Genomic DNA, 25,848 nt, shown 5'->3' on the forward strand with positions numbered 1-25,848 from the left:
TACCTCTACTTTTTTTTCTAATAAATTCTACTCCTGATCACTGTTACTGTATTTTAGCTTTTGTTTCCTATACTTACTAACTTTTCTACTTTAACTTGCCTTGATAGTACTTAATCCCACTGCTCCCCATTCCTCTTTTAATCCTTCGCTCTTTATCCCATTTTCATTAATCTACACATCTCATCCCATTTCCATTAATCTAATTACTCTATTATACTCCATCTTATCCTATGCTACCCTTTTCCTCTCTTTATCCCTTTTCCATTAATGTATATGCATTATTCCATTCCCATTAATCTTCATACTGTTTTGTATCTCACTTTATCCTACTCTCTCTCTCCTTTATATATACATATGTATGTTTTGTTCTCTCTGTGTGTGGGGGGGGTGTTCCCTCTTTAACTCATTTCTGATGCAAGTAGTTTTTCAGAACTACCAACCTTCCTCCCCCATTTAATTCTATGTTGGTTCTTACTATTGCACCTCATTTGTATAGCATAATTACTATTTTTACTTTTTCCTAGGCAATTTTGCTTTTTATAGTCACATCATACTCACCTTTGCTTCAGTCTTTCTTTTGGACTACCCAATTGCTAATGTCAATCTTAGTTACGGTTTATATTTCCATGTATAAAACATAAACAGCTTGTCCTTATTGAGTCTTTAAAATTAGTCTTTACGTGTTAAACTTTCAATTGAGTTCAAATTGAGACAAAATCCTGAAAATCTGAATGTTCATTTAATGTCTTTTTTTTTCTTTGTTTGATATTATACTTAATTTTGCTGGTATAATATTTTTGGCTACAACCCTAGTTTTTTTGATTGTTGATATATAATATCCCAGGACCTGTGTTCTTTTATTGTAGCTGCTGATAAGTCTTGTACAATTCTAATTGTAGCTCTAATTGAATTGTGTTTTTGTTGTTGCTGCTTATCAAATTTTCTCTTTGATCTGGAATTTTTAAAATTTAGCAGTGATACAGATATGTATTTTCCTTTAGGATCTCTTTGAAGTAGTGAGTGTTAAGTGGATTTTTTTTTATTCTACTTTTCCCTCTTATTCTATCACTTCAGAAAATTTTTCTTTAATTATTTCTTGTGTTATTGTGATAAGATTTATTTTTTAGTCATAGCTTTCAATTCAATTATTCTTATATTTTCTCTTCTTAATCTGTTTTCCAGATCTTTTGTTTTTCTTATAAGATGTTTCATCTTTTCTTCAATTTTTTCATTCTTTATATTTTGTTTTGTTATTTCTTGATCTCATAAGTTCACTGGCTTCCCCTTGCGCAATTCTAATCTTCAGAATAATTTTCTTTAAGACTTTGGATTTCCTTTTCTTTGGTTGACTTTCTTTTCATAATCTTCTTGTTTTTGTTGCTCCCCTTCATTCTCCCTCATGATTAAAAAAAAATTTTTTTGAGTGGTTCTATAAATTCTTTCAAGGCATATAACCACTGAATGTCACTCTTTAGGAGAGGGAAGGAGCTTTTTTTTTTTTTTTTTTTTTTTTAATTTCAGTATTTTCCTCTCGAGATGAATCTTGGTCTTCCCTATTCCCATAGTAAGTTTTTTCTGGTTGGGTTCTTTTTCCATTGTCTGCTCATTTTTAAGAGAACTTACTAGTATAAGTATCTCTAATTCTTGGATGAGGGGGAACAACATCTATTTTTAGCTTCAGATCTTCCTTCAGTTCTTCACTGTGGCCTCGAACCAAGAAGTCCACCCTCCTGCAAATACTGGTTCCTTCTCACCCCAAGCAGCATCTCAGCAGCATGACTGGGTCTGGCCTTCTTGTGAACTGAGGTTTCCTCTGTCTTCCCAGACTCGCATCACCAAACACGCTATCTGGGAGGCAAAAGCTCCTGTGGCTAATGTTGAGGCTACCTCCAAACCCCGCTGCCCCCAGGGCTCCCCTCTTGCTGTTTCTTCAGAGCTTTTTTCTGGCCTTCTTGGGTTGTCCCAGGAGGAGTGTCGTTCTGCCCCAAGTCCACATTTGTCCTGAAATACAGTTTATTTATTTGGGGTAATCTGGAGCACTTGGAATTTTCTGACCTACTCTGCTATCTTCCCAAAATTCTCCTGGCACATGGCATAATTTGATAAGTTATTTCCCATTTGATGCTCCTCTTTTCTCCCCACTCCATAGAGAACTGATATTTTTGTACAGATGGGGCCTTTTTCTCTTTTATCTCTTTGAGGCACACCTTATAGCTGGATCAAAGGGTATGCATTGTTAAGTAACTTTTTAGATATGGCTTAAATTTCTTTCTAGAATAAAAATTATTTCAAAGCCACAACAGTGCATTAAAATGTTTGTTTTCCTGCAGCTCTTCAAGCATTTGTCATTTTCCCTTTTTTTGTCAAATCTTATGGATGTGAAGTAGAATATCAGAGATGCTTTACTTTGCATTATTTCAGCTATTACTTGGAACATTTTTTCATAAGGCTATTGATAGTTTGGATTTCTTTAAGAATTGCCTGTTTATATGCTTTGTCCATTTGTCAGCTAGAGGATATTCTCTTAATCTGCAGATTTGATCAGTTTCTTAAATGTCTGAGAAAAAAGACTTATTAAAGAAAGCTTGCTCCAAACACTTTATTTCCCAGGTAACTATTTCCTTCTCATTTTAACTGTATTGGTTTTACTTGTGCAAAAACTTTTTAGTTTTATAAAATTAAAAACTGTCATTTTATCTTCTAGGATCCTTCTTTCCTTTGTTTGATCATAAACTCTTCCCCATCCATAAATTTCAAAGGAAGTCTTTTCTTTATTTAAATTTATTTATGATGTATATCTAATTCAATTTTATTTTCATCTCACTATAATTAGCATTTTTAATAATCTGTCAAATAGTATGGATTATAATGGCTGTCCTTTGTTTACCTCTTTCTTAATTGTAAAGGCCTCTGTTTTACCTCTCTCATATATAATGGTGACTCTGAATTTTAGATCAATAATACTTATCGTATGAAGAAAAAGGTCCACTTGTTTCATTGTTGATTCTATATTTAATAGAAATGGGTACTTTATTTTCCAAAAATGTGTTCTGCATCTGTTGATATTGTAATGTCCGGGCTAGCTCTCGTGGGCCTCGGGATCAGCCCAAGGCCTTGGGCTTAGCGGGGGAGTAAAGTGAAAGAGGCAGGAGAGCAGACACGTGGTTAGTCAAAGATGAAGTCTGGCCTCTCGGCCAAGAGAGTCCTTTCTCTCTGGAACTCCCTTAAATACCCCAGCATGACTACATTACAACACCACACTGGGCTTGTCACATCACCACATTACCCTAAGTATACGCCAACTAGATGGAGCATATCATTACATTACATCAAGTATATACTTAGAGAACCACCATCTCACACTGAGTAGGTACTTAACTATAAGCACTCTGCTGTCTTAGATTCATGTACACCCTTTCAGAGTTCCAACTGCTACACGTATGATCATTATTTTTGTTGTTGTTAGTATGGTCTCTGTTATGTTGCTAGGATTCCTAACATTGAAGCAATACTAATTCTTCCTGTAATTAGCCATAGCATTTGTTCTTTGGGGCACAATTACTGTTGTAATTATTTTGTTTAAAAATTTTAGTGTTGCAGGATAATTGTACACTATTTCAGAGTCCGATTCTTTTTGTAACAAAATAATGGTTTGGACATGTATACTTAGTCTGTATTTAATTTATACTTTAACATATTTAACATGTATTGGTTAACCTGCCATCTGGGGAGGGGGGTGGGGGGAAAGAGGGGAAAAATTAGAACAAAAGATTTGGCAATTGTCAATGCTGTAAAATTACCCATGCATATAACTTGTAAATAAAAAGCTATTAAAAAAATAAAAATAAAAATAAATTGGTGTTGGTGTTTAAACCTTTGAAGGTTTGATGAAATTGGCTTGTAAATTTATCCTTTTTTTGCTTGTTGACCCTTTTTAAAATTGCTTGGTTAAATGTCTCTTGTTGCAATCTAAACATTTTGTATTTTTGTAAATTTTGATCTGTTTAATTAAAATCAGTTTTATTGGCCTGTAGTTCAACAGTGTAGTTTCTAATCCTTCACTTGTCATTTATTTACCATTTTTCATCTTTAATGTTAATAATTTAGTTTTCTTTTTAGTTACTGGCTAATTTTCCCCCCAAAAGAGCCCCCATTTTTATCTTTATTAATTTAATGGAAAGTTTCTGCTTAGCATTCTGCTTAGCAAATAATAATATCTTATTTTTTTAAATTCCAAGTTGGTGTTTAATTTTTTTTTAATTTATTAATTTTCTTTTAGGTTTTCTCCATTTTTGATAACGAAAGTTTTTAGAGAAAGAAAATTTCCCCTAAAGTTTGCTTTGCCTACATCCTACCATTTTTTACTTTGTCCTATTGCTATAGTTATACTCTAATTATTTTTAATCCTTTCTTCAATAGTCCTTTACTGAATATAATTTGTTGCATTGTCAGTAATATGTAATAGAAATACCATATATGTATATATATGGTATTTCTATTTATATTCTAATCTTCTTTAATCAGTTGAGATAAAAATAAAGTTGAAGTATTACCTATTTCATCACACATTCCCTTCCTCCTTTTATATTATAATCTTTTACTTTCTCACCTATATCTTATATCAGGAGTCCTCAAACTTTTTAATAGGGGGCCATTTCACTGTTTCTCAGACTGTTGGAGGGCCGGTCTATAGTAAAAACAAAAACTTTGTTTTGTGGGCCTTTAAATAAAGAAACTTCATAGCCCTGGGTGAGGGGGATAATCGTCCTCAGCTGCTGCAGCTGGCTTGCAGGCCATAGTTTGAGAACCCCTGTATATAGACTAATTTTTAGATGCTGTCACTTGTCTTAGATCTTTGTTGGAGTGGTTGTGGGAGAGACCTTAACTTAGATTGCTTTCGGATGAATACAGAAAGGCTTGGAGAGACTTACATGAACTGATGCTGAGTGAAATGAGCAGAACCAGGAGATCATTCTACACTTCAACAACAATATTATATGAAGATGTATTCTGATGGAAATGGATTTCTTTGACAAAGAGACCTAACTCAGTTTCAATTGATCAATGATGGACAGAAGCAGCTACACCCAAAGAAAGAACACTGGGAAATGAATGCAAACTGTTTGCATTTTTGTTTTTCTTCCCGGGTTATTTATACCTTCTGAATCCAGTTCTCCCTGTGCAACAAGAGATCTGTTTGGTTCTGCACACAAATATTGTATCTAGGATATACTGCAACATATTTAACATATATATATATATATATATATATATATATATATATATATATATAGAGAGAGAGAGAGAGAGAGAGAGAGAGAGAGAGAGAGAGAGAGAGAGAGAGGACTGCTTGCCATCTAGGGGAGGGGATGGAGGGAAAGAGGGGAAAAATCGGAACAGAAGTGAGTGCAAGGGATAAAAAATTACCCTGGCATGGGTTCTGTCAATAAAAAGTTATTATTAAAAAAAAAAAAAAAAACTTATTCTGCTTTCTCTTCCATCTTTGCCAGTCAAGTTACTGAACTGTGACAGAGCAATACTAGGCTTGTCTTCCACTGATATCAAAGAAAGATCCAAACATGCAAAATATTGAATAGTAAAATTGACCAATAGTATTGGGAAATTAAAAGGACTTTTGTGAACTAACATGGGAAAATATGCTATGATAAGAAGGAAATACAATGAAGAGGGGTAGCTTCTTTGCTGTAGAAAGAACACCAAGTACTTAGTACATTGCAAAAAGGGAATATGATTGAAAAATAGATCTCTTTGTTTAGTGATTTGGGAAGAGATTCTCTACCAAAAAAAGAATAAATAATCACTAATACTTTTATATGATGATTTTGTCATTATTGATGTTTTTCTTTCTTTTTTTTAATAGGCAGTTGCTGGCTACTTTGATATCTTTTTTGAGAAGAACTGCCACAAAAAAGTATGTATGACAGGTTATGTAATGAATTCTTTTTATTAAATATCCTGTTTTGGCTAGAGTTTGTCTCATTATTGATAAATATTGCAGTTTTTATCAAATAATGAATTCTTATCCCAGAAGTTAGGGTCTTTGGGTTTGTCAAACACTAGATTGCTATAGTTGACTATTCTGTCTTGTGAACCTAACCTTTTCCACTGATCCACTAATCTATTTCTTAGCCAATACCAAATGGTTTTGGTGACTGCTGCTTTATAATATAATTTTAGATCAGGTACAGCTAGGCCACCTTCATTTGATTTTTTTTTTCATTAATTCCCTTGAGATTCTCGACTTTTTATTGTTCCATATGAATTTTGTTGTTATTTTTTCTAGATCATTAAAATATTTTTTTGGAAGTCTGATTGGTATAGCACTAAATAAATAGATTAGTTTAGGGAGTATTGTTATCTTTATTATGTTCGCACGGCCGATCCAAGAGCACTTAATATTTTTCCAATTATTTAAGTCTGACTTTATTTGTGTGGAGACTTTTTTATAATTTTGCTCATATAATTCATGACTTTCCTTTGGTAGATAGATTCCCAAATATTTTATGGTATCAACAGTTATTCTGAATGGAATTTCTCTTTGTATCTCTTGCTGTTGGGTTTTGTTGGTAATTTATAAAAATGCTGAGGATTTATGGGGATTTATTTTGTAGCCAAAATTATGAATTATTTCTAATAGCTTTTTAGTAGAATCTCTGGGGTTCTCCAGGTATACCATCATATCATCTGAAAAGAGTGATAGTTTGGTTTCCTCATTGCCTGCTCTAATTCCTTTAATATCTTTCTCGACTCTTATTGCCGAGGCTAGTGTTTCTAATATGATATTAATAATGGTGATAGTGGGCAACCTTGCTTCACTCCAGATCTTACTGGGAAAGGTTCCAGTTTTTCCCCATTGCATATGATGCTTACTGATGGTTTTAAATATATGCTCCTGACTATTTTAAGGACTGCTGGGATAATTGGAAATTAGTATGGCAGAAATTAGGCATGGACCCACACTTAACACCATATACCAAGATAAGATCAAAATGGGTCCATGACCTAGGCATAAAGAACGAGGTTATAAATAAATTAGAGGAACATAGGATAGTTTATCTCTCAGACTTGTGGAGGAGAAAGAAATTTGTGACCAAAGATGAACTAGAGACCATTACTGATCACAAAATAGAAAATTTTGATTACATCAAATCAAAAAGCCTTTGTACAAACAAAACTAATGCAAACAAGATTAGAAGGGAAGCAACAAACTGGGAAAACATCTTCACAGTTAAAGGTTCTGATAAAGGCCTCATTTCCAAAATATATCAAGAACTGACTCAAATTTATAAGAAATCAAGCCATTCTCCAATTGATAAATGGTCAAAGGATATGAACAGACAATTTTCAGAGGATGAAATTGAAACTATTACCACTCATATGAAAGAGTGTTCCAAATCATTATTGATTAGAGTAATGCAAATTAAGACAACTCTGAGATACCACTACACACCTGTCAGATTGGCTAAGATGACAGGAAAAAATAATGATGAATGTTGGAGGGGATGCGGGAAAACTGGGACACTGATGCATTGTTGGTGGAGTTGTGAACGAATCCAACCATTCTGGAGAGCAATCTGGAATTATGCCCAAAAAGTTATCAAATTGTGCATACCCTTTGATCCAGCAGTGTTTCTATTGGGCTTATATCCCAAAGAGATACTAAAGAAGGGAAAGGGACCTGTATGTGCCAAAATGTTTGTAGCAGCCCTATTTGTAGTGGCTAGAAACTGGAAAATGAATGGATACCCATCAATTGGAGAATGGCTGGGTAAATTGTGGTATATGAATGTTATGGAATATTATTGTTCTGTAAGAAATGACCAGCAGGATGAATACAGAGAGGACTGGTGAGACTTACATGAACTGATGCTAAGTGAAATGAGCAGAACCAGGAGATCATTATACACTTCAACAACGATATTGTATGAGGACATATTTTGATGGAAGTGGATTTCTTTGACAAAAAGACCTAACTGAGTTTCAATTGATAAATGACGGACAGAAGCAGTTACACCCAAAGAAAAAACACTGGGAAACGAATGTGAACTATCTGCATTTTTGTTTTTCTTCCCGGGTTATTTATACCTTCTGAATCCAATTCTCCCTGTGCAACAAGAGAACTGTTTGGTTCTGCACACATATATTGTATCTAGGATATACTGCAACATATCCAACATTTATAGGATTGCTTGCCATCTAGGGGAGGAGGTGGAGGGAGGGAGGGGAAAAATCGGAACAGAAACGAGTGTAAGGGATAATGTTGTAAAAAAATTACCCTGGCATGGATTCTGTCAATATAAAGTAATTATTAAATAAAAATTAAAAAAAAAAAAGATAAATATTGCAGTTACTAACAATGGCTATGTGTTTGGTATTGATATAGCATGATTTTGGAAGATTATATTCAATCAGTTACTTTTGAACTCTGTCTCTACAGGTCTTATTTTCTACGGGTCCCCACAGCACCCAAACTCACTGGAAGCAAACAATTTTTCTACTTGAGAAGCCATTTTCAGTTAAAGCAGGTAAGAAGAAAAGTAGAGTGGGAAACATTTTAATTTGGATTATGATTAGTGTTCCATCCCACAAATACTTATTCAGTACCTACCATATTCTAGGTACTGTGGTGCTGTGATGTCACTATTACAGATTTTAGTTGAAAAAACTTGATTTTTTTAAAGTGTTTGAAGAGAAGTGATTAAAAAGTGGGCATATATAAAGGGAAAAAAATAGCGTTCTTCTTTAATCTAATAGTAGAGTTAAAATTGCCATTTCTTTTTGACCCCCACACAAATGGGTTTGATACAATACATGCTTATTATTTGTAAAAACTCTTTAAAATAATCTACATTAAATGCAAATTATATCTTCTTTATAAATATCAGGCCCTTTTTCTTCCTGAAGAGAAGACACAGTGGAAAAGAGTGCTGAACTTTGTCATTAGTCCTGAGGTCAACTTTCAGTTATACCACTTACCCTCTATGCATGGGGTAGCAACGGGAAGTAGCAAGGAGTCACTGGAGCATTTTAAGTTGACGAGGGAGAGGGCTTTCCCAAAACTCAGGGACGATTTAGTCTATGCTCTCTTTCCTCTTCTGTCTGAAATGCCAAGGTATTTTTCCATTCCTTCCTTAATAGTCATTCTTCCCTCTTGGTGAGAATCAGATCCAGAATGGAATTTCCTCATCAGTTCTTACATCTTTTTATTTAACAAGTCAATAAAGTTTTGGCTGTTTTCCTTTCAGCACTGAGAAAACTACAGCAGATTTTCAGGAAATTGAAATTTTCCAATATTCTCTGTCATACCTCTGGTTCCCAAACTTCTCCTTTAATGAAGAGAGAGTGCTAGGCCTGGAGTTCAAGAAGACTTCAGTTAAAATGTTGCTTCAGTTATTTGCTTATGTTGTGACCTTGGGAAAGTCCCTTAATCTCTTATCTTCTTCAGTTTCTTCAACTGCAAAACTGAAATAATAGCACCTTCCTCTCAAAGTTCTTATGAGGATCAAGTGAGATATTTATAAAGTACAGTGCCTAGCACACAATAATCACTACATAAATGCTTATTCCCTTCCTCCACTTCCCCTCTCCTAAAATTCTAGTGCTTTCACTTTCCTCACTTTTTAATATCTATTAACATATGTACAATCCACACTCAACTTCCATTCCCTTTTCTAATCTCCAACTTTCTCATTTAATTTAAATTAGTTCCTAATAATAACTTAGTGCTTTAAAATTTGCAAAGCACTTAAATTAATAACTATTTATTAAGTGCCTGCTGTGTGTGAAGAACTAAGTACTTTATAAACATGGTATTTTTTTATTTGTGGCAAATGCTATTATTTTACCCATTTTACAAATGAAGAAACTGAAGATAAGCAGAGCTTAAATGACTTGTCCAAGATCAAATAGTGTCTTGCCTACTCAAATTTTGTTTTTTCCTTGATGCCTTAACTCTTCTTCTGCTTCATCAATTGAAGTTATTTTCCTTTTGAATCTTCACTTTCTTATTTTCTCTCAATCCATCTTTTCTTTTTATTCTATCCCTAAGTCTTCCTTCAACTTTTCAAGTTCTCCCAAATTTTTCCACCCTAAATTAAATCTCTTATAATATCTATAAATCTCTTCTAAAATAAATCTCTTATGCAATTATAACATTCTTCAAATGCATAGTTCCTAATTATTCAGTTCAAAACCTTCTTTTGCCATCTCTCCCATACAATCTTCTCTTTTAGAAATTGAAAAAAAAAATTAACATGGATAAGTTACTTTAACTCGAGACACTGTTTCTTCATCTGTTCATTGAGAATGATTGTTAACTATCTATCTTCCTACATTGTTATGAGGAAATAACTTTCTAATTTGTAAAGCTTCATATGAGCGTCTCCTTTTTTTTTTTTACTGTTCAGTAGGTAGTAGGATATCAGGTCCAAGATTGGACATAATAGGGAGTCATTAACATGGAGGCGCAATAAGTAAAATAATGTGAATAAAATGAACTCACAGATGGAGAGGATTTTTTCAAAAATATATTGATATAGGGCAAAGAACTGAATTAGCTTTGAGAAGACCCATACTTTAGTTAGCTAGAGAACACAGAAGATAAATAGATGAGTAGAAAGGAAGGGCAACTGTGGCCCCTTGCACCAATCTGACATTATCCCTATACCAGAAAATTTTAGAGAAGGACATGCTTGTTCTAGGACTGACCAAGAGGACCAAGTTTCTTCTTGATCAAGATGGGCAAACTGATTTGTACAGACTTAAATGTTCTTGCTGGCTACTTTTCTATCACTCAGCAAGTATTTATTATTAAATGCTTACTATATGCCAGACAAAGGAACTCTTATTCCACATATTTGAATTTCTCAAAAATGAAACTTGGTTCTTTTAAGTGTCAATACTGTTAAGCATCTTTGTTGGATACTTTTTGTCTCCTTAAACATGGTAGTGAATTTAAGGTCCTCATAAAGTGTGTAGGATATCATTAATTTTGTTTTAATTGAATTGAATTATACTTTTCCAAAGTACAGCTATTCTTCCTCAAATGTCTGAGATTTGTATGGTTATTTTTCTTATATCAAATTCTCTAGAAGCTGTGCTTCCTAAGTTGTCTGCTTTTCATTGTTACCATCTCCAAAAGTCTGCCCCCTGCCCCAGCATTTCCTAATTGTCATTTAAGTCCTTTTTCAATTATGTCCAGCTCTTTTGTGACCCCATTTGGGATTTTCTTGGCAGAGATATCAAAGTGGTTTGCCATTTTTTTCTCCAGTTCATTTTACAGATTTGGAAACTAAGGTAAATGGGATTCAGTGACTTGCTCAGAGTCACACAGCCAGTAAATGTCAGGAAGGATAACTCAGGAAAGATAACTCAGGAAGATAAGCCTTCCTGTCTACTGTGCTATCTATCTGTCCCCATTTCCTAGTACTAGTATAATTCTACCTACTACTTTAAATTTGCTTTTTTAAATATGCTGAAACTGTAGAACTTGATAAAGAATAAGTACACTGTCAGGGAAAAGTCTTTAGACACAGTCCTGATCAATGATGTATTAGTAAATGCTAATGAAGGGGGAAGATAGAAGGTGCTGCAAGACACACTTTTAAAGTTTAATTTGCATAAGTAATATTTTCTCCATAATTTCTTAGGCCTAGAAAATTTAAATAAAGAAAAACACATAAAGCCTTGATTTATAATACATGTCAATTTTTGAGTTGAAAATTTTACAACTGGTTAGCCATATATGAGCTGGCTCCAGTAGTCCTGCCTAGGCATAAAGTGGTAGACATTATAACTTGTTTTATCACAGGTTTTTTAAGACTCCTCAGGCACCCTTTCATGAGTGCAAACTATAGGTATGGTTTTCAATGTTTTTAGTCACAGAAAATAGAAAAGATCAAAACACTGCTAAGTGTAACTTAGACTTTAACACTTGCTGTCTGACTCCATTCTTTTCCAAACAATTAGACAGCTCTTACTTGGTATGTCTATACAAGCCAGAGCTCCTTAGTTAGATTTCTTAGAAACTTGGTTTTTTCTCCTAATTAGGAATGTACATTGCAAATGTATAAACATAGGGTACTTTCTAGGATATTAATTGGAATCATTTCCTTCCCTATGTAGTTTATCTTGGTAAATTTTTTAAATCAAAGAGAAACTTAACAAAAAAAAATTTTCTGCTCTTAAAAAATGATTCATGAGTGGTTGAATAGGTTACAGTTTTTCTGAACTAGGTATTTTGGGGATGAAATAAAATTAAACATTGTTCTTTTAGAACATCAAGGTCTTAGATCATGGTACACAAATAGCTGTTTTTATTGTTGTAATTTGACTATTTAATAGTTTACAGAGAATTGTTGCTGCCTTAATTTCACAGCTTCAGATAGTGATGGCAGCTAATACGAAGGGGATTCAAAGGACTTCATGTGTCTTGGTATGTTACCATATGGGGAGAAATCTTCATTATGTTGTAGTAGAGTAATTTGGCTCTGCAGGACATGAGCTGGTTGAATTGTCAAAGTTTGCCTCTAGTCTGAAGTTAGCTGTGCTCTAGTAATAAGTATTTCTTCTTTATATTTGATATATTTTGTGTGATGGTGGAAGTGTTGTTATTTTTTTACTTCTGATCAGGTAAAATGAATTGCTATAATATACCAGAAATGAAATTTGATAAAAAGAAAATTTGATTTGGGGTAGGGCAAAATAAACCAGTAAAAGGAAACTTAAGGAAAAGGATCTGTTGAAATAGAATTTTTGAAATTGAATGGAGTTGATGTGTCACAAATACTCAGGAAGGTACATTTTGCATATGTCTATAAGGGACAGAAATCATAGTTTGTTGGTTTATAATCTTAAGGCTGTCTGTGAATGTGACAATTACTTTGAATTTCTTAATGCTTAGCATACAGAAAGCACTTAATGAGCATTGTTCAGTAGTAAGTAAAGTGACATTTTTTTCCCTTTATTCCATTTAATTATAAAATGACCTATCAAGGACTCATTCACCCCTATGGCTAGGATTCATTATTAGACATAGAAAGCTTCAAAATTCTAACTTCAAGTACAAAGGGCTATAGTGTATAATTGAACTGTATTACTAAATTAAAGATAGCCAATGAAACTAAAGCAGTTGATAATGATTCTGTTAATTCTGGAGAATTTAATTTTCAAAGATGTCAAGGTTTCTATGGTTAGAATTTTTATGTTCTTAGCCTTTGAAAGAAGATAATGTTTAATGGAAACAGAAAGAAAATGCTTTATTTAAGCCATTCCCTTCCCCCCCCTTCTCTCTCTCTCTCTCTCTCTCTCTATGTGTATATATATATATATATATATATATATATATATATATATATATATATATATATATATATATATTCGTGTGAGTATGTATCCAGCTACTGTTTATTATTTTCTACAAAACTTTTTTTGTATTGAAATTTAACAAATACCAGATTCATGGATTATGATTAGTTTACCAACCATCTTACATGCTTGACAACCAAAACCTCTAAAAATAGCCTTTAAAAAACCCTTTTGATTTTGGTTTTACTATCTTTACAGAAATTGACTTTTTTAAAATGTGGGCAAACAAACTCTATTGGCAATAAAACAGCACACAGTATTTATTTTCTCACTTTGTGATTGCCTGGAAGTGGACATAAAACCTTGATAGTGTTTTTTTTTTTGTTTCCAAAAAGGTTGAGCACAGCAAAACTGAAATGGTGCGAATATAGCTAAATTCCCATAAATTCCACGGTTCTTTTTTCTTTCTGGTAATTGAGTTGAGGGTTAGAATCTTGAAAATGTACATTTCTTTGTAACATCCAGGATTGTCTCCAGGATAACTATGTTGTTGTCCTAGTATTTTCTTTTTAAGCAGAGTGTTTAATAATATAGATTTTTGTCTTGATTAAACATTTAATAGTAACTTATTAAATAGGAAGTTAATAAATCTTTGTTGAATTGCATTTAAGCTATTAATTTGAAATTAATATTTTTCTAAGATTTCTTCCTACTCTTTCTACTACATTCTAATTGTTCTTAGCTCAGATGATCTTTTGATCATCCCTCTTTCTGAGGGATATCTTGTTATTTGTACACTTTTTGAACATAGTAAAATGGAACTTTAAGAAGTTGATACCTGTCCTAACTTCACCTATATTTTTTGTACTATATTTCCATACTTGCTGTTTATATAAATGGTAGAGCTAGTGCATAGTGAGAAGCATCACAGCCTGAGGGAGATGTTACCTCATTTTGAGGAAAATTTAAAAATAAAATTAGTAACATCTCTCTGTGGTAGTAATGTTGTATGGGGATAGGATAAATAATCATAATCCCCTTTATTGTTCCTGAGCAGCCTCTGGTTACTGTGCTAATGAACAGGGAAATTGCCAAAAGGCAGACAATAGGAGAGAGCAGAGAAACAAAGAACCTGAATGAGCACAAAGTAGGTAATTACTGTTTTGCAGCCTATCCCATTTTCACATACAGCATTAAAAAATGAATGCTGCTTCTCAGCTTTTTTCTTCCAAAAAATCTTCTATATTGGGCTCTAGTACCCTTCTATTTTCTGTTCTATAACCCACTCAAATCTTGATTGAATGTGACTAGATCCAAATACATAAAATCAGTTAAACATATATGCACTTTAGTGTGTATTTATTTCCCTTCCTGTTAAATATAGATTGAGACAGAAATTGTTCAGTACCATAATTGCTACTCAAGATTGACCCTAGTAGGCAGAGGTATTATGTTTTAAATATTGGGACCTTGAACTTTGTAATAAAAAAACTAATATATTTTGTCAATTCACAGTTCCATTTATTGCCATAGTTATTATAAATATTTAAAGTTAATTTTTTTCTACTTAATAAACTTTTTCAAGAATCTTATCTATCTTATGAGTTGAGTGAGGAATCTTGATATAATAGCAGACAAGTCACATTGAGTTTGTGGGACTTTTTCATCTAAGTCTATCAGCATTTGTGACTGCTTTTATATGTGATCTTGAATTAACATGACCTCTCAATAGAAATGTTTGGTCTTTTCAGTTGCATTGTCAGAGTAAGATCATTTCATTCATTTCCTCAAATCTAAGACATCAACCTCTAAGCACTGTGGCAGAGGAATTTGACCCATTTTTGTTTTGGAACCACCAATATTGTAAACTTGTAATCTCTAAATCAAAATACATCCCTTAATTCTAGTTGGTCATTGGTAAGAAGTTTTATTTTAACTAGGTGAATTTTTTTTTATGTACTACCTAAAGATGTTTTAACTAGAGAAGTTCAAATTTTACACACACACACATATATATATATATCCCCACATATACATATGTATATATACATATATATTCATCCTACATACACATATGTCCACATATACCTATGTAATATAGCATGTAATTGTGTATATGTGTATATAGAAAACACAATAAAATATAATTTTATCCATTGTTCTTTTTAAAGGGGAAAAGAAAGAAACTGTAAAACTAAAATAAAGAACCAACATTAAAAAGCATAAATGCTGTACTTTTAAATTTCATAGAGGATTGTATGAAGCTTAGTAATAGATTATGATGATTTTTTTTTAACATACCATGATTCATAGAGTAAATCATCAGCTATTCAGCTGTTTCATTTATCTTAACCATAGCTGTGAAAGCATTATAATAGTTAGCAAAATGTTTGGAGTAGTCAAAATGAAATAAAAGCCCATGCTATAAATTATATTTTAATTCATTCAAAATAGCTTATATTTTTATTTATTTACTTGTACTTAGCCCATAATTCTAATTTTAAAGATATATCAATCATTTCCCTCCCTCTCCCAAACTTGAAAGAGTAAAGAAAAAATAATTACCTGAAATCCACATTGTCATACAAAACAAAATCCCATGTTGGCCGTGTCCAGAAATGAGTGTCTCATTCTTCATGTTAGTTTTATTATCTCTTCATAAAGAACTAACTAGAATTTTCATGTTCATCATTAGTTCTCTAGAATTGTCATTATGTTCATTAAACAACAAGTTTTTCAAAATTATTTCATTTTTCAAAAATAGATGTTATCCTATAAAATCTTCTCTTATTTTTCTCACTTCAATCTGTATTAATTCATAGAAGATGATAGTAGTCATATCATTCAGCTAGTAGTATTTTTTTTAACTTTTCTTTTGGGGGGGAAGGTGGTTTGTTTCATTGTTTTTCTTCTTTTTATATTTTTAAAAATTTTATTTTTAATTTAATTTAAATTTAAAAATTTAACATATTTCTATATTAGTCATGTTGAAGGGAAAAATTAGAAAAGGGAAAAACAGCAAGGGAAAAAAAGAAATTTTCCATCCCAAGTTTTTTGAATTGCTTTGGATTACTGAACTGCTGAGACATAACTTATTCAACCATTTGTTGTCCAATTAATGGGTATTTAATAATTTTTCAATTCTTTTCCCACATAAAGAACTGCTACAGACATTTTTGCAGGTATGGGTCTTTTCCCGTTTTAATGATCATTTTGAGATACAGACCCAGTAGTTTCACTGCTGCATCAAAGGGTATGCACAGTTTTATAGCCCTTTGGGCATAATTCCAAATTACTCTCCAGAATGGGTCTATCATCATTTCACAAGTCCACCAGCAATGCATTAGTGCCCCAGTTTTCCCACATCCTCTCCAACATTCATCATTATCTTTTCCTGTTATTTTAGCCAATCTGAGATGTATGAAGTGGTATCTCAGAGTTGTTCTAATTTGCATTTCTCTAATAATGATTTTGTGTTTTTTTTTTCCTATGACTATTGATAGCTATAATTTCTTCATCTGAAAATTGTCTGTTCATAGGCTTTGACCATTTATTAATTGGGGAATGACTTGTATTCTTAAAAATTTGACTCAGTTCTCTGTACATTTTAGAAATGAGACCTTTATGAAAAACACTGGCTGTAAAAATTATTTTCCAACTTTCTACTTCTCTTCTAGTCTTTGCTGCATTAGTTTTGTTTGTGCAAACACTTTTTATTTTACTGTAATCTTAATTGTCCATTTTGCATTTCATAATGTGTTCTCTTTCTTCTTTGGTCATAAATCCCTCTCTTCTCCAAAGATTTGACAGGTAAACTATCCCTTTCTCTCCTAATTTGCTTATAGTATCACCCTTTATATCTAATATACCCATTTCAGCCTTATCTTGGTATAGTCTGTGAGGTGTTAGTCTATGCCTACTTTCTGCCATACTATTTTCTATGTTCCCAGCAATTTTTGTTAGATAGTAAGTTCTTATCCCAAAAGCTAGTCTTTGGGTTTATCAAAATGTAGATTATTATGGTCATTAACTGTTGTGTCTTGTTTACCTACCCTATTCCACTGATCTACCACTTCATGGTTTTGACGCTTTATAATGAAGTTTTAAGTCTGGTACTTCTAAGTCACCATCCTTTGCGTTTTTTCAATTAGTCCTCCTAATATTCTTGACTTTTTATTTTTTCTGATGAATTTGGTCATTATTTTTTCTAACTCCATAAAATAATTTTTTGGCAGTTTGATTGATATGGCACTGTATAAGTAGACTAATTTAGGTAGAATTGTCATCTTTCCTGCTTTTTAGATCTGACTTTATTCATGTGAAAAGTGTTTTGTAATTGTATTCATACATACATGTGTGTGTCCTGAGTTTATCTTGACAGGTAGATTCCCAAACATTTTATATTATCTATAGTTATTTTAAATGGAATTTATCTCTTGCTACTAGACTTTCTTGGTGATATATAGAAATAGTGATAATTTGTGTGGATTTATTTTATATCCCGCAACTTTGCTAAAGTTGTTAAATTATTTCAAGCAACTTTTTAATTGATTCCCTTAAATACACCGTTATATCATCTGCAAAGAGTACTAGTTTTATCTCCCATTGCCTACTCTAATGCCTTCAATATTTTTTTCTTTTCTTATTGTTAAAACTAACATTTCTAGTACACACTAGTACACTAACATTTCTAGTACTAAATAAGTAGTGATAACAGTCATCCTTGTTTCATTGATCTTACCAAAAATGCCTCTAGCTTCTTCTCCCCTTTACAAATAATGTTTGCTCATGGTGTTAGATAGATGCTGCTTATCATTTTAAAGAAAATTCTATTTATTTTTATATTCTGTAGTGTATTTAATAGGAATGAGTGTTGTATTTATCGTATGATTACTGTTGTTTTGTTATTGATATGGTAAATTATGCCAATAGTTTTCCTGATATTAAACTAGCCCTACATTCCCAGTATGAATCTCACTTGGTCGTAGTATATTACCCAAGTGATAGATTGATGTAATCTCTTTGCTGATTTTTTATTTAAAATTTTTGCATCAATATTCATGAGGAAGATTGATCTATAATTTTCATTCTCTGTTTTGGCTCTTCCTGGTTTAGGTATCAGCACTGCATTTTTGTCATGAAGGCAATTTTCTAGGACTTCTTCTTTGCTTATTTTTCTAAATGGTTTACATAGTATTGGAATTGGCTATTTTTTAAATGTTTGGTAGAATTCACTTGTAAATCCATCTGGCCCTGGGAATTTTTTCTTAGGAACTTCTTTGATGGCTTGTTTTATTTCTTTTTCTAAAATGAGGCTATTTAAATAATTTATTTTCTCTTCTGTTAATCTGGGCAACTTATATTTTTGTAAATATTTGTCTGTTTCAATTAGATTGTCAGATTTATTGGCATAGAGTTGTGTAAAATAGCTCCTAATTATTCCTTTAATGTCTAGGTTTTTTTTTAGTTGCAGGCTCAATTCATTGATCACCTCTTTATTTTATTCATGTAAAGATTTAGAGATATAAAATTTGCCCTAAGAACTGCTTTAATTGCATCCTATAAATTTTGGTATGTTTTCTCATTTATTATTTTCTTAGATTAAATTATTATTTCTATGATTTGTTATTTGACCAACTCATTCTCTAGGATTAGATTAATTTCTAATTACTTTTGAGTTTGTCTTTTCCTGAATCTTCATTGCCTGTAATTTTTATTGCATCAGACATGAAAAGGATACATTTACTAATTTTTTCTTTCTTCATTTGATTATAAGGTTTTTAATGCCCTATTATCTGGTCAATTCTTGTATAGGTGTCATATACTGCTGAAAAGAAGGTATATTCCTTTCTATTCACATTCAATTTTCTTCTCAGGTTTATCATATCTGTTTTCTAAGATTCTATTCATTCCCTTAACTTATTTCTTGTTTATTTTGTGGTTAAAGGAGGAGATTGAGGTTCCTCATTAGAATAGTTTTGCTAACTTCTCTAAGAATTTGGATGCTGTACCACTTGATTCAAATATATTTAGTGGTAATGTTTACTTTATTGTCTTCGGGACCTTTTAGCAAGGGTTAGCTTCCTTCCTTCCATTGGATCTTCTAATTAGATTTATTTTGTTTTTGCTTTGTGTGAGATTAGAATTGCCATACCTGCTTTCTTTGCTTCAGGCGAAGCATAATATATTCTGCTCCAGCCTTTTACCTTTTTTCTATATGTGTCTTTCTGTTTTGAATGTATTTCTTGTAAACAACATATTCTAGGATTCTGGTTTTTTATCCAGTCTGTCAGCTTCCATTTTCTGGGAGAATTCATTCCAGTCACATTCATGGTTATGATTACCAGCTATCTATTTCCCTCCATCTTATTTTCTCCCCTCTATATACTTTTTTCCCCCTCTTCCCACCCTATCCCTTCTTAGTAATGTTTTGTTTCTGACCACCTTCCCCCAGCCTGCCCTCCCTTCTGTCACCTCTCTTCCCTTCTTTTACTCCTTTCTTTTACTATGTCTTTCCCCTTTCTCCTTCTATTTCCCTATAGGGCAAGATAAATTTCTAATCCAAATGATGTGTAGGTTATTCCCTCTTTGAACCAAATCTGATGAGATTAAGTTTCAAATAATGCTCATCCATTCCTTTTTTCCCTCTACTTTAGTAGGTTGTTTTTTTTTTTTTTTGTGCCTCTTACCCTATTTAACTTCCCCTTTCTTCTTGTCCCAGTATAATCTTTTTTCCACCCTTTAATGTCTTTTTAAAAATATCATCACATGTATTCTGATGAAAGTGGATTTCTTTGACAAAGAGACCTAACTCAGTTTCAATTGATGAATGATGGACAAAAGCAGCTACATCCAAAGAAAGAACACTGGGAAATGAATGTGAACTATTTGCATTTTTGTTTTTCTTCCTGGGTTATTTTTACCTTCTGAATCCAATTCTCCCTGTGCAACAAGAGAACTGTTCGGTTCTGCAAACATATATTGTATCTAGGATATACTGCAACATATCTAACATATATAGGACTGCTTGCCATCTAGGGGAGAGGGTGGAGGGAGGGAGGGGAAAAATCGGAACAGAAGCGAGTGCAAGGGATAATGTTGTAAAAAAAAAAAAAATTACCCTGGCATGGATTCTGTCAATATAAAGTTATTATAAAATAAAATAAAATATAAAAAAAAAATAATAAAAATATCATCACATCAAAGTCAACTTATACCCAATATTCTCTGTCTCTATATCCACCCCTTCTCATTACCTTAATAAAAGATACATTTTTTCAAGAGTTAAAAAAATCATTTTCCCATGTAAGGATGTAAACAGTTTAACCTTTAAATAATACTTTTTTCCCCCTTTCTTGTTTACCCTTTTATGCTTCTCTTGAACCTTCTATTTGAAGATTAAATTTTCTCTTTAGTTCTAGTCTTTTCAACAGAAATGAATGAAAATTATCTACTTTAATTGAAGGTCCATTTCCTCCCTTGAAAGGTCATGCTGGCCTTGCTGGGTAGTTGATTCTTGGTTGTAATCCAAGCTCCCTTGCTCTTTGTAGGCCCTCTGGTCCTGGACACTGAACTATCTTGAACTGGAAAATGGTTTCATTTGGTCTCTTCAGAGTCTCTTTTGTTTTAGATTCTGTTCAGAGGCTTGGTTTTTAAGGAAAACTGGAAGAGCTCAAGCTGCTTCCTGGCTCCCCCCAGAAGCTCTTAACGGTTTTCCAGTTGTTGGGCAGTCCTTTAGTTTCCAGTTCTTTGCCACTGCACAAACACATACACAGACACACAATTGCCATAACTTTTTTTTACACATGGGTTAATATAGAGGGGTTGGCCAAGAAGCGCTGCCTCTTCAAGTGTGGAAGGGGCATATAGTGGAGAAAGATAAATTAGATGCATGCTTTGTGAGAAGGGAAAGTGAGGGTCGAATAGCTTCCATTTTTCAGAGTGAACTACAAAGCAGAACTTGGCTGAGGAGAAGGGAATGATGCTGTAGAAGGCCTGAAGAGGGGTTAAAAATGATGGGGAACACAGCCAAGATAAACTAATCAGGAACGTGGTTAGTTATCATAGGGTGTTGCTGGCTGAAGTGCTTTCTGGGTTTTTTCAGCTTCCTTGTGGTGACATTTTCATGAGTTAACCTTCTGTTAAGAAGTGATGATAGTGTTATTACTTTCACTTATTTCTCATTTTTTCTACTTTAGTGCTTGTTTTAACAAATTGGATTAGAAGTTCAGTAATTACATGTGCTGTCTTCCTTCATCTTTATCTTTTCATCTAATTAGGTATTGATTTTAACTTTTGTACTAACTAGTCAATGATCTGATCTGACTGCAACCACATACCAGATTCTGAAATGACTCCCACATCTGTAACTAGTCAGTCTATTTAGCTACTCTATTTTCATTTTTCATGATAGCGTTTGGTAGTCCACACATATAATGCCTTCTGCTTCCCTTCTTGTGGGGAGAAAAAAAGCATCTATGATCCCAGACTTGAACCTTTTGAATTATTTTATAAATCTTTATCTTCTCACATAATTTCTGCCTTTTTCTCTCCTGTGCCTATCTTTTAATTAAAATAATGGAATATCATATAAATGTTGACTTGTTTGGAAGATCTTTGTGTACTCTGCTAAGAATTTCTTAAATTTTTATCTTCTGCAAGTTATTGGTGTATAAATTGCAGTCGTGCACACTGCAAAATGAAATAACCAATTGTATCTTAAAACAAGCTATTTTTGCTTTGGAGATAATAAGGAAATCAAACCTACAATCTCCTCTTTTTCCCTTTCTGAAGAAGACCTGTGAGCCATTTGTATTAAAAAATATCATTATTAATGTGATTCATTTCCTTTTTTCTTAATATTAATCAGTTCATATATTGATATTTCATTTCAGCCAACTTAAGCCCCTGCTCTTTGCAAAATATTGTGGGTAGTCCCTTTTGCCAAAGACTTTAGACCTTAGAAGGTCAAAAAATAAATAAATAAATAAAAATATTTCATAGAGAGAGACATTTAACAAGTAGGGATATCAAGAAAGGGAAAAAATGGCACTTAATCTGAACCTTAAAGGAGGCTAAGAATTTAAGAAACTCAAGAGAATCAACTCCTGGTGTAGCAGACATCCTATATGAAGGCATAGGAGTGAGAAATATTTAATCATCCATTTTGTCTGGACCAGTTGATATGTGTAGGAGGAAGATGTAAAAGAAGTTTGGAAAGATTTAGAGAACTTTATGTCTCAGGTTAAGATATTTGTATTTTCAGCATGACTACTATGGAAATGTGTCTTGCATGATTGCATCTGTATAACCTATATAAAATTGCTCTCTGTCTCAAATCTCGGAGAGCAAAGAAGAAAAATTTCAAACTCAGAATTTTTTTTAAAAATTGTTTTTACATATGATTAGGTAAAAAAAGGAAATATTACTTTTCTAAAATCGTGTTTTATCCTTTATCTGTCATTGCAGATTTCTGAATCAGAGACTGATGTGTTTTTTGAATATGTTTGGCAATCATGTAGACCAGAAGTGTCAGACACATAGCTCTCAATACTCTCAAGTGCTGCCTGAACCAAATTACAATGTGTAGTACCCATTTGATTTTAATGTATTGATGTACTAATTTTTAAAAAGTAAACAAATATGTGGTTTTTAAAGTCAACACATGGCTCATGGGGTTCTTAGGTATTATTTAGTGGCCCCATTTCTAGTTGAGTTTGACACCAGTGGTGCAGGTTAGAGATGATAGAGATTCGACCAGAAACAGGCAAAAACAATTAAGACAGCTACAGTCATCTAGCTAAACCATGATGAGGGCCTTGACTAGGGGAACACCTCATAAATGGAGAAAAAGAAACAGTGGATGAGGAAAGTATAGCTAAATTGTTTTAGGGAAGGTAAGGAAAAACAAGTATGACTCTGACATTATAAACTAAAATAAGTAGGGAGGGATGGGGTTCCCTTAATAGAAATAGTTATGTTTTGAAGATGGGCAGTTTTGGGGGAAAGTAATGAGTTTCATTTGGGGCATTTTGATACTGATCTAGCGAATATATAACTGACCATAAATACTTGATGGGTTATTATATGTTCATTTATATAGGTTGGACTTTCTCAGTGGTGCTATTGACTTAGAAAACCACAAATTAACATTATGTTGTATTTTTATTTATTTTGTTTATTATTTCCCAATTAATTTTTTTATTATTATTATAGCTTTTTATTTACAAGATATATGCATGGGTAATTTTTCAGCATTGACAATTGCAAAACCTTTTGTTCCAACTTTTCCCCTACTTCCCCTCACCTCTTCCTCCAGATGGCAGGTTGACCAATCCCAATTAAGTTTTAATCTGGTTCCTGCAGCACTCAGGAGGGGCTGACCATACCTGACCATAAATACCTGATAGGTTATTATATGTTCATTTATATAGGTTGGACTTTGTCTGTGGTACCATTGACTTAGAAAACCACAAATTAACATTATGTTATATTTTTATTTATTGTGTTTACTATTTCCCAGTTAAGTTTTAATTTGGTTCCTACAGCACTCAGGAGGGGCTGGCATTTGACACCTCTTGTCAAGAAGACCTCTGAGATTCTTTCTAATCTTGAAATTAAAAGGTTAAATTGTTCCCAGTATACCTCATTTTGATGATTCAGGGTCATCTATATGAGTATCAATTACCAGATCCACAGAAATTTTAGTGTTACCTGGTCAAGATAGCCAAGATTTTATTTACTTGTAACCAAAAGATCACAGAACTTTTAGATGGCTCTACATTTATTTCAACAGTGTTTCCATTTGCTTCTCATTTTTATGTAGAAAGCCTCATTATAATTAGAAAATCTCTTTGGGAGTGACCTTCAAAACTATTTGTGAATGTAGTGCACTTCTCAACTAGTCAGTAAGATCCATGAGGCCAAAAACTGAGCTGCTCTTATCTAATCTTTGTATCTATCACTGTTAAATATGGAACAGGTTCTCAACACATGCCTATTGAATTGAAAGTACACACAGGGCTGGCAAAGTTTAGTCCTATTTTAATTTTGAAACATAGCCAAAATGAGTACAGAACAAAGTTTGATTAAAAGTAAGATATCAGATTAAATAAATACCCTTTTAGGTCTAAAATCAGGTATGTCTAAAAATATGATCATGTTAATTTTTTTTGATAACTCATAAACTAATCCTGGAAACAGTCCTTGACAAAGAGTTTGAAAAATATTTCATCTCCCACAGTGACAGCTTCGAAGAGGATCATATATATTTCAAAGTAAAAGATATAACATGTTTTTTAAATGGTTCCATGATTTATAGTCAAACTTTGTATGACAGTGTTCACATAAAGCAATTTATAGTAATATATGATACATAATACTATTGTTATAATCTAGCTGAAAACAAATTAATTTCTCCTTTCCCATGTCAAAATAAGTTAAACTTTTACATAATGCAAAACCATGTCCCTTAATCTTTTTTGAGGATAACGTTTATATCTTTTCTAGGGATGATTCTTTGCTATCGAAGGGATAAATTAATATGCTATAATAAATATATAGATTTTGTTTTTCCTAATTGAACTGCAAAACTGGTTTCTGTTTTGCTTGAGGCAGTCTGCCTGTGATAAGAGCAAAGTAATGCAACTCAGTTCCAGAGAGAGCATCCTCTGTAGCCCACAAAACAGCAGAACTGCTTAAAGACATCAGTCATTTTATATCTACATGACACTGATTAATTATTATGATCTGCTTTGGTGTTACAGCCATTGCCTTTGCACCTTTGTCAGTCTTTAGAATTGAAGGGTGTTTGCCAACTGAAGATTACATATTTATTATGTGACTTATTAATACATTACCTTTTCTTTGCTGCTTAAATCAACCATTGGTTTACTTTTAAGATACAGTTTTTCTTACTGTTATTTCATTCTTAAAATTAATTAGTATTTCGTTTTAGATCATATACATGATCTAAAGTTAGACATGATCTGGAAGATCACTTAGTCCAACCCCTGCTTCATTTCATAGAGGAGGAAATTGAGATGAAAAGAGATCATGTTGCTAATTATAAAAGAAAACCCCCCAAAAGACCCACTGAGATGTAAAGTAGACTCCCAAATTAAATTTTTTCTCTGGACACATTGTAAAATTGTTGAATTTGGGAAACTTGTTCAGGTTATTTAGATCTGAGAATATTATAGTTGATTTGGTTTGAGATAAGACAAAATGAACCACCTTCAAAATAACATGGTGTTGCCACAGAATTTTAGATAATTCTCAATAACTGGGAAGAGTGCAAAAGACTGTGATAGCTTTTTTAGAGATAAATAGGGAGTATGACCAAATGTTATATGAAAGGCAAAGAACCATTCCAGTTTCAACAATCAGTCTGTAGGAATAAAATGTTTATGAAAACTTACATTTTAAAAATTTTTGAATAGCATTTACTTTGTCATAATGAGAAATGTTACCTAGGATGAGAGAGGAAATCCAATAAATCACTTAAGTAATAGCAATTTACAG

The 25,848-nt window shown here is 32.7% G+C and overlaps 1 protein-coding gene across 1 annotated transcript in view; it reads left to right on the top strand.

The window, feature by feature from the left end:
- The window catches only part of PRMT3 (protein arginine methyltransferase 3), a 157,771-nt gene that overhangs the window by 127,982 nt on the left and 3,941 nt on the right, over positions 1–25,848 (top strand). Inside the window, exons 14-15 of the mRNA XM_051966629.1 lie at positions 5,882–5,932; positions 8,459–8,546. Coding sequence (XP_051822589.1) covers positions 5,882–5,932; positions 8,459–8,546 — 139 coding nt within the window. The remainder of the gene's footprint in view (positions 1–5,881; positions 5,933–8,458; positions 8,547–25,848) is intronic.

This window comes from Antechinus flavipes, chromosome 6, assembly GCF_016432865.1.
Source record: "Antechinus flavipes isolate AdamAnt ecotype Samford, QLD, Australia chromosome 6, AdamAnt_v2, whole genome shotgun sequence".
Taxonomy (NCBI): domain Eukaryota; kingdom Metazoa; phylum Chordata; class Mammalia; order Dasyuromorphia; family Dasyuridae; genus Antechinus; species Antechinus flavipes.